The sequence below is a fragment of the Lampris incognitus genome, chromosome 16, assembly GCF_029633865.1.
Source record: "Lampris incognitus isolate fLamInc1 chromosome 16, fLamInc1.hap2, whole genome shotgun sequence".
In the NCBI taxonomy this organism is placed as follows: domain Eukaryota; kingdom Metazoa; phylum Chordata; class Actinopteri; order Lampriformes; family Lampridae; genus Lampris; species Lampris incognitus.
In genome coordinates, this window is record NC_079226.1 from 19,419,843 (window position 1) to 19,432,871 (window position 13,029).

At 44.5% G+C, this 13,029-nt stretch overlaps 1 protein-coding gene across 1 annotated transcript in view; it reads right to left on the minus strand.

Annotated features, from left to right (window-relative positions):
- The window catches only part of LOC130126889 (latent-transforming growth factor beta-binding protein 2-like), a 103,298-nt gene that overhangs the window by 31,877 nt on the left and 58,392 nt on the right, over window positions 1-13,029 (minus strand). The window contains exons 9-16 of the mRNA XM_056296534.1: window positions 10,647-10,721; window positions 5,327-5,449; window positions 5,031-5,195; window positions 3,041-3,391; window positions 2,250-2,269; window positions 2,014-2,050; window positions 1,388-1,471; window positions 218-343 (exon numbers count right to left, since the gene is read on the minus strand). Coding sequence (XP_056152509.1) covers window positions 218-343; window positions 1,388-1,471; window positions 2,014-2,050; window positions 2,250-2,269; window positions 3,041-3,391; window positions 5,031-5,195; window positions 5,327-5,449; window positions 10,647-10,721 — 981 coding nt within the window. The remainder of the gene's footprint in view (window positions 1-217; window positions 344-1,387; window positions 1,472-2,013; window positions 2,051-2,249; window positions 2,270-3,040; window positions 3,392-5,030; window positions 5,196-5,326; window positions 5,450-10,646; window positions 10,722-13,029) is intronic.

Here is a 13,029-nt window from a genome sequence, read left to right on the forward strand (position 1 = left end):
TCGCTGTTGTCAGGCGTCACGGAGCAGGTCAACATAAACAAATGGATCCTTTTCATTTTTTGGCCATGCCTCAAGGCTTCTTCACTTGGGAAGTCTTTGGTGTAAAAGACATGCTCGTGTTGAAATGATGATATGGGAAACTGACAGTGGCCCCGTGTCCTGTGTTTTGTATCTGTGTATTAGTCTCCCATCACATTCTCTCTCTCACTCAACTTACCGATGCAGTTGGTCTGTAGTGCACTGAGCTTGTACCCTGGGTCACAGTAGCAGGTGTAGCCTGTCTGCACTGGAACACATCTCCCATGGCCACATATGGTGGGAGTAATGGCGCACTTGTCAATGTCTAAGAGAAGACACAGATGTACCAGAGTTTTCACTGTGCACATGGTCAATACCAAACACTCTTCATAAAGATGTACACTGCTCGGGATATTACTGGCCTAGGGTTACACAATATCTTGGACGCTGCAAAAAAAAAAAACGTACATTCCGCCACCACATGTTGTTCTCCATGGAAACCGTCTTGCTGTTTTATAGGTGGGGTCTTGGATGAGAGGACAGGTTTTACAGTGCTGGAGTATTCTAACAGGTGGTACGGAACGCCTACAGAGGGGTCAGGGAGAAACAGGCCATGCACAGTGGAGCCTGTCATTGGTGTTTTTCTAGTCTCATTCAGTCCAAATGAATCCTTGTAAGACAGGGATGTTGGAATGGGCTCCTGGGTCAAATGGAGAGCAACCTATCTAACCGTGGCTTTCTCCAAAGGATTACTCTAACTAAGTTCCTTTCTTCTCTCTCACACACACACACACACACACACACACACACACACACACACACACACACACACACACACACACACACACACACACACACACACACACACACCCTCTTTTACCCTCTTTCCTGTCTCGATAAATCTGGCCTCTGCAAAGTCTAGAAAGTTCCTCCATCCAAAAGGCACACTATCTCTGGTTTCTCACCCTCTCATCCTCTGTGTTGCATAAGAGAACAAAGGGGCCGGCTTAATACATAATACATGCTTAACTATCCTCTGCTAAAACCGGGGTTCAAAACATCTCGTGTGATGGGTTGCTGAATGCAAGTAGCTGACAAAGAAAACCATACATGAACAGTCTAGCTACCACATTGTTACCAAGATGCTGGCATGAACAGCTACATGATGTGGAATTGGTGATAGGCAATGTTCAGTATATGGTCATGCTACAGCTTCTCGCGCTGCCTGCATATTTAGCTGCTCGGAAAAAGTAAAAAGGACTTTGCCACCCAATGTAGTTGGACAAATAGTTTGTTTGTTAGGCTCCCCATTAGCTGCTACATTGCAGCAGCTATTCCATTTGAAGCATGCAGAAACCTTGGGTCTCACCTGTGGCCTTTGTGGCTGAGTCTATTGGGGCAGTGTCTTCAGAATCTGGTTTCAGGCTGACGATGGGAGACTCTGGAGAAGGCACTGTTTGGAGCATGGTGAGGGAGGGGTTAGTGTTTTTCATGTACCCACAAATATAACCATTCACGTTTTCGTGCAGTGTGATTTCCCTGCTTGTGCAACCCACTACCTGCTTTCCCAACCACTCCTGTCATGGCAGTCGCTCTCTTGGCCCTGCTACAGTGGTGCGGCTGCCATATGAAGATGATCTATCGCTTTCTGCTGGCTAAAAGTTGCACGGTATCTGATATAAATCCACCAAACCCATAGAATGGAGTCAACCCTGAGACTTTATAGTGTTTTTATTGGCACTGCGGTTGACCAAACTAGGAGAGAGACTGCCACGGCTGCACAGGAGCACCTTAAAGAAGATGCATCTGAGTCTGTGCTTGAACGATATGACAAATCTATAATTTCTCCTGAATCTCCTACACCAGGTCACAAGAGGTATAGGACAATAGTGTGAAAGCAAAGGATAACACTTTCAATTGAGCCTCCAGACAATATTTTGTGTCTTTGGAATGCTTGTATGAATAAAGCATTAAGTAGAGGGGGAAAAAAAATACCTGCATATTTCAACGGTGAGTCAGTCACGACAGCCGGCTACAAGACAATTAAATATTATTTGTTAAAACAGACATTAACTTATAAACTTACGGCCATCATAAGAAAGAATGTGCAGGTACCTACAGTCTGTGTTGAAGGCACATACACTTTCTAGCCAAGCTAGCTAAAGCATATCTTCCATAGAAAAACATTTTAAAAGTGTGGGCCAAAAGGCTGACAGGGGAGGGGAACTCACCGGGCTCAGTCTTTCCACATCTGCTGGAAGACAGAAAAATTTCTAGGTTTATCAATTACAAAACCTCATTTTTTGATCGAGTTAACTTTTGTTCTTTATTTCTAAGAAAACAAAGCTGATAACACATATAATCCTCTAAGCCAGACTGAGATGCTTGTTTCTCAAAATAGTGTAGACTACCGACCATGGAAAAATGCTAATAGAGACAAGGAAATGGATATTTCTGATGTTGAAGACAAAACTCCTTAAATATTTACAGATTTGTCTCCTCGTATAAATCAAAATACTGTGAGCAGGCCAATAAGTTGTCTCATAAGTGTAAATCAGGAAAAAAATGTTTTGCATAAATTCCCAGGGATGCAGATGTTTGACCTTTGTGGTTCGCTCCTCGGCTTCGATGCTCAGAGGAGGTGCACTCTGATGGATTGGGACATGAATACTCTTTTGCAATTGTTCGTTGCTGGATTACATCTTTATTTGTGAAGATCAAAACATCCTGTTGATGTCAGGATTCTCACAAAAAAGCAAATCCTTCTACGACCCTTGGAAAAAAAGGTTCATATCAAGCGATCATACAAGCTAACTTGCATTATTTACCCCATGGGTTGTGCTCTTAGCATCTCACTGGTCCAGCAAAGACCATGTTTGGAAAACTTCCAGGAGTTAAGTGCTTATTTTCTGCAATGTATTCAGTAGTAAAAGTCATTCATCTTTTTCTTAATCCGACTAAGCATTAATCAACCTTAAAGTCACTGAGGCTAAAGATTTAGTATATGAAATAGTTTTCTCACCCTCTGGCTGTGCGTCTGTCTCTCTGGCAGGGTGCTCAGTGTCTGGAGGAGGATGGATTGGTTGCTGTGGAGTGTGGGGGTACCAGGGTACCTGTGGTGTCTCGGGATACACTGGGTATTGGGGTATTTGTGGAGTTTGCGGGTAGTGAGGATACTGCGGCTCACTGGGCAGCTGCTGTGAAGGCTGCTCTGGCAGGGAGGAAGGAGGCAGCGGATAAGAAGGGCTCTGCTCTTCCCAAGAGACACCAGTAGTCCTGAGATCCCCTTCCTCCAGCTGTCTCAGAGATATTTGCACATCAGACCGCGAGTAGGTATAACCATGACCGGCAGGGCAGATCTCCTTGAAATGGTCTGCAGAGGAGGTATACAGAGGTTGAACAATGAGCCATAGAAAACATTACCTTCATATCCTGCTCTCGGGCTCCTAAGCTAACATGAAACACTGCCAGAGTGTAATTATAGCTCAAATTTCTGTCTGGTGTTCACTGCAACACCATAAGCCATCCATGTAATACTGTTATGTTGAGCATGCTGCATTTTACTGTGTATTGTGTATGAGGAGATAGTGTTACAGCTATGGCGGGTGAACTTTTGTAGCTGGCCGGCTAGTGACAGCTGTCATAGAGGGATACCAGATAGAGGATTTGGAGGGATTGGCACATATCTGAAACAGTCAAACAAACAGAAAAATAGACAGACAAACAGACACACACACAAACGCAGCCATGCCAGCGAGGGAAGTACAGGATCATGTAATGCTGGCTGACCTATGAACTCAGTGCTGCGGAGATATGTGAGTGAGAGACTAATGGGGGATTGGCTGCCTAGATAAAAGGACAGAGATTGCACCTTTTTTGTGTTTGAGCCCAGCAAACCTCAGCGATGGTGAATCCATTACAAGTGAGAAGCACGGTGTCCTTTACCTGACCTGAAACTCGCAATTCTATGCCGATAACAGCCAAGAGTCTGGAATATAGATACGAGTAATGACAGATATGTGGTTACTGTAAGTGCATGTGTAAATGCAGGAAACATGCCCATGATAGGCTACTGAATGATGAATCGAATGTGGACGGAAATGGGGCTATATATGACCAGGAACCACATCAGAGTGACTGGATTGAGGCTGGAATGCATGTCAATGGGCTCCTGTTACCTAGTCCACAGTAATGGGTCTGGGCACTTTGTATGGAACATGGCTTTAACAGCTTGTCAGGTCATACAATAGCCAGTGTCTATGTAATTCTGAGGTGTGTGTGTGTGTGTGTACACATTCTGTATTTCCATGGTCCTGGCTAAGCAGCACCAAGGAGGTTCGACTCTGATATCTGATCTATGACAACCACCATGGATCACTGGCCAGAGTGGGCACTGTATAAAACGACACTCTCTCTCCCAAAGACCTTTGAAGATAAGATCAGTACGAAGGGGAAAAAAGAAAAGAAAAGAAAAGAAAGAAATGACAAAGATGAAAAAGATGACAAGTTCTTCCCATGTTTCACTTGGCCAGTTTTGCTGTGAAGTATAAGCTGCTCTATTTGTTGGGTTTTTCCCCTGAGGGTTGGAGCGATAATACAAGATTGACTTCCACTATTATGTAGTCTCCAAAATATGAAAACTGTTATGTTTTTGGTCGTTTTCCACATCAAACACATTCCATTTTCCATTCCATTATGCACTGCTTTACAAGCCTGGCTGAGAGCAAAAAAAGTGTCTGGACAATGAACAGCCATTGTTATTTTGAGTTGTGTGCTTTTGCACTTTCATTACCAGGGTCAGCTATGGTATAAAAAAAATAGCACTAAGCAAATTGCATTTCAACACGAGTAATCAAACTACAGAGGTCCTGCTCACTAACTTTGTAAGAGGAGTTTTTTTCTTTTTTAATAGGAACACAGAAACAGAAAAAAAGAGAGAAAAAAAAAGGGGGGGGGTGGAAGATGGAAAACAGATCCTGCAAATGTGAGGGTGTGATTGTTGGTGGCTGTACCTGAATCGGGCAGGGGGCAGCGTTCACACCGAGTGCCCCAGGCCTTGCCCACGCGGCTGCAGCAGCAGATCTGCTTGGTGATGTGCTGCGAGAGCGGCAGAGAACAGAGGCCTGCCGACGTTGACCGGTAACACAATGCCCGCTGGTCTGACACCGCCTTGTCAGCTGAAGACACAATTAATACGTCTGTGAAAGCCTGCGCTCTATACATACAAGCACAAGTAACTGCAAGCCTATAACGCCAGTAATGGTAAAATTAGATAACCCTTCGGTCTGAAGTGATGGAGAGTACTTACAGACACAGTGGCTCCTGGCAGGGTCCAGCATGAAGCCTGGCTTACAGGTGCACCTGTAGCTCCCTTTGGTGTTGAGACACTGGGCGTTCTTACATAGCCCCGGCATTAGGCACTCATTTATATCTGTAACACATGCAGCTATTCAGTCAAACACTGTCTGCGCTCGAACACACTTCTTAATGTTAGGTAATGAAAATGTGAGGTAATCTTTTCCTGCTTCCATATGTGTCTTTTAAACCTACTGTTAATATGCTGAATTTACAACAAAATCATAATTCAGTTCACCCTCCTTGTATAACAAGCGACATTGTACCTTAACTTTATCCAAAAAAATGTTCTCTCCTTTTTTCTCCCCAATGTACCTGGCCAATTACCCCACTCTTCCGAGCCATCCCTGTCTCTGCTGCACCCCCTCTGCCGATCCGGGGTGGGCTGCAGACTACCACATGCTTCCTCCGATACATGTGGAGTCGCCAGCCACTTCTTTTCACCTGACAGTGAGGAGTTTCGCCAGGGGGATGTAGTGCATGGGAGGATCACGCTATTCCCCCCAGTTTCCACCTCCCGAACAGGCACCCCGACCGACCAGAGGAGGCACTAGTGCAGCGGCCAAGACACATACCCACATCCAGCTTCCCACCCGCAGACATGGCCACTTGTGTCTGTAGGGACGCCCGACCAAGCCGGTGGTAACACGGGGATTCGAACTGGCAATCCCCATGTTGGTAGGCAACAAAATAGACCGCTACACTACCCAGATGCTTTATCAAACATTTTGATGCAAAATCAGTATCCCTTTTTGGTATCAATATGCATTTTGTCATAATCTACATCGAAACATCTACCATGTACTCTTTCGTGTGCAGACTGTGCAGACCAGCAGAGGTGTTGGATGCTGTTGTTCTTTAGAAATTGTTTCACTTTGAGAGGTGACAAAATAGGACCTGTAATCAAAACCACCAGCTGCTGGGTAGAGATGAAAGATTCAAACTTTTATTTGAACCATTCAATATATAAAATCTGAATAGGGTGATGACGGAAGAGGGACAGGTGCATTGTAAAAAAAAAAGAATCCATACTCGTTAATTGAATATCCTTAAGGAACATGATATATCGTGATCTCACATCATATTATAATAACTCTCAAAGATGCCATAACTTTTGCCTTGTGAAAACCGCACTTTCAGGCAGGCTTGCAGAGAGAAGGGTGGGATGTTTTTCATTAGTATCTTTACTTCCTCAGCGCCTTTTCCTTCATGTTTCAGCGGTCACCGCATCTCCAGTTCACATCAGTGAACGGACGCCCAAAAGTGTTTTTCCTTTTGTCTAGCCTAAACCATGTGTTGAAGTGATGGCACGGTGAGTGGCATTTGCTTATTACTACATTCAACAACAGCTTCTGAGTCACTCACCCAAACGGAGGCAAACTAGTACTTAGCGCCTAAATGGCTGCACCAGTCAGAAGCGAGGGAGGACATATTTCAGGCACTTAGTCATACTATTACACTAGGACCAGGCAGAGTTTGTTGTTCTACCGTGTTCAACAAAGAGCAAATCATTAGGCCTTTTTCCCATTGCTGTGATGACTGGAGCTTGACAACCTGCCACCACAGATTTTCCCAATTCTAATTAATCTGTTCTTGTTTTGTTGTTTTGCTTCCTGCTGGAAAAAGTGATCTTATAAAGGAAGGGATTGAGACTGATAAATACTGAAACTAAAGCAAACCCAAAGAGTGCCTCGGTTTTTTCCCCCCTCTTCTCTCTCTCTCGCTTTCTCTTTCCTTGCTCTTTTTCCCTTGCTCTTTGCCTCTAGTTATCTCTTTGGATTTTCTCTCAATTACTTTCCGTGTGTGTGTGTGTGTGTGTGTGTGTGTGTGTGTGTGTGTGTGTGTGTGTGTGTGTGTGTGCTTGTGTGTATAGGCACATATATACTTTGAAACTTTACTGGCAGTTCGAGGTTAAAGCTGAACTTCAGGTGACCCTGTTCTCAACCTTAACGCAAGTGACAATGTAAACAGTCCTGCTTTACTGTAAGCAGTAATGACATGTCACAGTTATCTGTTTGGTTTTAACCTTGGAGCACATAAAGAAGACGTAAAAGACAACAGCTGTCATGGCTGCTTGCAATATGACCAACCAGATTCTTCTTCTGTGGGAAATATAAGTGGTTGTTCTTCACAGTGTAAGAGCTAGGGATGAAAATATACATATCTGAGTGCTTCAAGGACTTGGGCTCACTGTAGACAACAAGCTATCTGGTCAGGGTTCAGGTCAGAGTTGGGCTCAGCCTTCATCACACGGAATCTTTAATCCATGGTTCGGTTGAGTCCCAGATTAATACTATTGTTACAGTCTGCTGGTGGGTTGAAAGGATTGAAACTGACTTCCATGACGGCCTGTCAGGACCAGCACTAATCTCAACACCTATTTTAAATTTATGGTTGGCTGCTCTCACAGATATAAACTCCCTGTGGTTAGGGCCCAGGTGGAACCCATAGGCGTCCATCAGGACCCTCCTTAAACTATTTCTCATAATCCGATTTTTATTGTTGTAATGACGCGTAATGATGACTTCACTGCATCCAAAGAGGCCCTATAACTCTGGTTAAAGTGAAAACCTGTCGGCTGTGACCTTACATGACCCTGCCAGTTCTCCACTCCTGGAAAAAACAGGATGCACATAAACATGAGCAGGAATTATTTATGGATATTATGAAGGAAACAGCCTGCATAGCTCATATGGATTTGTGAGTAGTCTTAGACTACATTGGGTGTAATGGTTAGAGGGAGTAAAGTATAAGGATTTCTCTCTCATGGCAGATGCTGCAAAACCTATCCATTTAAGGATTTGCAAAAAGTAAGTGATCCTTGGGGGCGTCCGGGTAGCATAGCCGTCTATTCCGTTGCCTACCAACATGGGGGCTGGCGGTTCAAATCCCCGTGTCACCTCCGGCTTGGTCAGACATCCCTACAGACACAAGTGGCTGTGTCTGCGTGTGGGTAGCCGGATGTGGGTATGTGTCTTGCACTAGCACCTCCTCTGGTCGGTCAGGGCACCTTTTCGGGGGGGAGGGGGAACTGGGAGGAATAGCGTGATCCTCCCACGCACTACGTCCCCCCGGTGAAACTCCTCACTGTCAGGTGAAAAGAAGCAGCTGGCGACTCCACATGTATCGGAGGAGGCATGTGGTAGTCTGCAGCCCTCCCCAGATCGGCAGAGGGGGTGGAGCAGCTACCGGGACGGCTCGGAAGAGTGGAGTAATTGACAGGATACAATTGAGGAGAAAAAGGGGGGGGGGGGGAATCCACAAAAAAAAGTAAGTGATCCTTAATAAAATCTAATTTTTTGACGAAACTGCGGTGTGTAGAAACAGCTGGAGTAAACAGTACAAAGTGGAAATGGACCACTATGTAGTCAAGATGTTTACTGTCACCTTAGTGTTACATGTTGTATATTCAGAATTGATCCAGAAGATTTGAGGAGTTACATAAAACTTCTCTGTTCCTTAAAGTGGCGTATGAGTAATCTGCCCTGCTCTCACTCCAGTTTGCTCCCTCCACCCACAGCAGAGACCTCACATGTGGCAATGTAATGTAGTCATGTCCTTTCACATATTAAGCATACATATAAATGGCCATCTTATGTGACCTAGTTTCTGTGAAACTTCCTGAAGATTAAGGACCAGCCCTGAAGTTGGAGGACAGCATGTAGTTCTGGGGGGTGTCTTATCTTAGCATGGACATCACAGGCCTCAGAGGCCAGAGCAGAAAGTGAGAAGGGTGAATCGTGCCGATTCTGACATAGAACTGAGATAAAGGATATGAGACGAGTCCTGCTCCACTCCAGTAAAACACAGTACAAGCAGCTGAGGCTTGGAGCCATAATTTGGTGGGCTGGATACCATCCTGATAATAATGACAGAATCCCAGAAAAAACAGGTTTTTGCCTCCTTGGCAGTTGTTCTGAGGGCTTAAATTAAAAATAATTTTTGGGAAGGGAGCAGCAGCTGAATGGGACAGAGACTTTGAAGCTGGCCAGTAAATATTGTGGGTAACTGTCAGCTTTTCTTTTCGGAACTCAAGAAACGAGCAACTGAAAGGAAGGAACATCTTGAAGCGATCATAAAATGCAAGCATGAATAAAAGCAAGATAAATTACTGAGTTTGTTGGCAACTCTTGACACCATTTTGGACTGCACAAACCGTGTCCTTGTCCGCAGCTCTTTTTTTTATAAGAAGCTGTGGAACGCTAAAGAATTTCCCAGCTTAATAACGCCATAACTCCATCATAACTCTGAGAAAATCAACAGCTCTTTCGTACTGTGTAGATCAGGAAACTTGTTGAACTTGTTGAACTAGTGGATGAGGCTTGTCATTGAGGCAGTCATGGTTGTCCGCTGAAGCGTTATGTTGTTGCTCGCCCTAGGCTTCAGTAAGCATTGCCCTCTGGATTATGACATCATTAATCAAGTCACTGGGCATCAACAGGAGCTCATAAATCTTAACTAACATCCACAGTTCAAGACTAAAATGGAAGAAAACGTTGCATTTTTTTTATTCAAAATACTTGCATCTGTTCTTAGTGCTTAGCCCTGGCCACAAATGAAGCAGTATGACATTTGTCTGTAAGCCAAGGTTTATTTCAGCATGATATAATACAACCAAATAACGAATAAATTGTCCAAATGACATCTCACTGGATGTCTGTCCAGAGTAGACACTTTAGGTGGTTATCGCTCTATTAGCTCCAAGATGACTAAAAAGCAGCTTCAAGAATGATGTGAGGATAAGGCATACATACTATGGACAGGTATTACCTAAGTATGTTTTCACTAATAGTTGGATAGGAGATCTGGAAGTCATGCTGGCTATTTTCTTGGGTTAGTTTTAGTGAGAGAGTTGAGCAACAAACCGTTACACAAAAGGTTTGTAACTATAGCCCCCCCCCCAGAGAGCCACATATACCATAACCACAACCTGCTGTACCACTCTCTACTCAGCACCCCACAGACCAATTAAAATGGCAACCCCAGGGACTTATTGGCTACTGAACTCTGACCCTGGACAAGGCTAATTGTGGCTTTGACCTGGTTCCCATAGAGGCCAGACATACAAGGGGGAATACTTTTACAGAGTGCCTGAGATGTAGGAAAATTGTATTAATATCACCACCTGATTTTGAGATCATATAAACATATGTTATTAGCATTATGGGTAAATTGCTGGTGAAATCATGAAATCAATAAGAAGCTAAATCATTTATCCGAATTCAGAAATCATTGGTCTAAATAATCTTTCTTCAACCCATATTATAGCTTACCTTGACAATGTGTCAGGTTCATCCTCTTGTAACCCTTGGGACATTCAACTTGTCCATTTGCGATCACTGCATAAGCTGCAAAAAAAAAAAAACTTCGATGAATGAAATGATCTTGCAGTTCCAACACCAGCTTTATAAAGCATCACATTCATAGCAGAGTGAGAGGGGGAGCTCAGCTTTAGGAGGAGATCATATAACTTACAGATGTGAGCATCTTGGCAGGGGATAAATGAGGGGACCTACAGCTGGGCCCTGTGGGACACCAGAGTGAGTGGACGTAAATGGATCCCTGTCAACCACATTTACAAGGCAGCCCTGCCATCCAGCAAATAAAACAATAACATCCTACATCATTTATAATCATATTACCTATACATCCTCCACCCCCAAGGACAGACAGTGAAAGAGCTTATATCATAAATATTTTAAGGAAGCACATGTCAAAGCTCTGACCTTCGTCTTCAGCCACAGTGCAAATCTACTTACACAATAGGCTAATGCTTTGGCTGTAAAAACCAGGAATGATGATTGATGTGCGGCTTATGGGATGGTCTTGCCTACATCGTCCTTTTTGCTTGTTTTACTAAAGCAATAAAAATCATATGGCGTGTCCTTCAGCAGGGCACTTTAGGGGTTCACAGAAGTGTTGCAGTAAATATCACTGTATGTCCGTTAATGCCCCAGTGTGGCCATACAGTCAGCGACAAGAGGACTGAAAACATCAGGTAATTACTCACTCGAGGCCTCAGTATGCTCCATTAATTGTACAGAAAAGGAGAGGAGAGGTCAGGAAGACTATCATATAGCAGGGAGCCAGCATATCTGTGTGTGGTGCGTATGTGTGTGAGGGCGCGTGTGTGTTAGTGTGTGAATCTCTGTGTCTGACAGAGTGTGTCAGGTTCTACTGGGGCTAATCAGAGCTGAGTGCTGAAAAGAAAAAAAAACTTGGCGATTAGTTACAGATCTTCACAGTTTTTCTAACATGAAACTGTACACCAGGATGAAGATTCTCGTCTCCTGCCATTCTGAAAGGACGAGATTCATATTATAATTTATAGAGGTTCTGGGTGAAAAGGGCACTGAGGAAAATGGCCTCCTCAACACTACTCACTGAACTCATTTCCACAGATGCAGTACATTTACAAATCTATACAGTCAAAACTCGAGCTCACTACCACAAAGGCACAGGGGTGAAAACAGAGGTGAATCATGCAAGAAATCACAGGCAACAAACCTGTGAGTCACAGCATGGCCAGCAAAGAAAACACATATCTTTCCCTGGCAAAGTGGTCCAGGAAAGGGAGGTACACTGAACTGTGTTTATAAACGGAGCTCCAGCAGACTGCCGGCTGCAGTGATAATCTCTGTGTGACTGACAGGGAGATCTGGGCTGATGTTACTGACTAGCTGTCCTGAAGGCTGACCTTGGCTAAACAAGACATGACAGGACCCAATCCAGCTGGTCTAGTCACCCAAGACACCATAGTGAAGCATGAAGGCCTGACATTTCAATAATCCATTTGCCCTCTTACCTCACCAGGTAGCCAAACCAATAGCACACAGGCACAAAGAGCCTACAGTCCTGCTTCTCTGTTTGTTTGGGAACTTACTTCATTTATTTTCCCTTTCCTTCCTACACAGGCGACAAGCAGTTAATTGGAGAGAATTATCTGGGATATGAGGTTCCTATCCCAGTTCTTAAAAAAATGGTACTTAAGAGTTCACTGACCCCCAATATAAACAGGATACCAGCACAGTGAGCCTGTAGATGTTCAGTCAATACATAGACTCATGAATCAAGCTTGATTATGCATCATTCTTACAGTGATGGCTGGAATTTCTGTCTCATTGCAGGTTCTTGAAAAACGGGTCCCATAATCTGAGTTGTGTTTTGGTCCTGCTGTGACCCAGTGGACCGGGTAGGGTCAAGGTAGCTGAGGCTTGACAGAGCAGAAGTGGGTCAGTCTGAAGGGGCTCCCCTGCCATGCAGGGGTGGGGTGGGGGTGGGGGGGGTCGTGTCAAAGTGACGCCCCTGTTCCTGTCTGCCCACCTCACCCTTCTCCACACCCTCCTAATCCTCATCCAAGGTTTTTGAGTAATGAGCTGTTGTGGTAGGCCGGTGGGCATGCCCTCCCACAGTGATGGGATCAGGGAAAGTCTGGCCTGAGTGACAGCAGGGCGTACATGCCAAGGGAGACCCATTGGGGAGGGGAGGGTGTTTCAATAAAGCTTATTAACAGGGATGAGAGGAACTTTGCAGTGACTAACAACTCTGGCTGGAGTCTTGGAGACAGCTCTGTTCAAATCTCCGCTTGTTGTGATGCGTCTCGAAAGAAAAGAGGATACGAGTACCACACATCTTCAATCAGATAGATAATGTGGT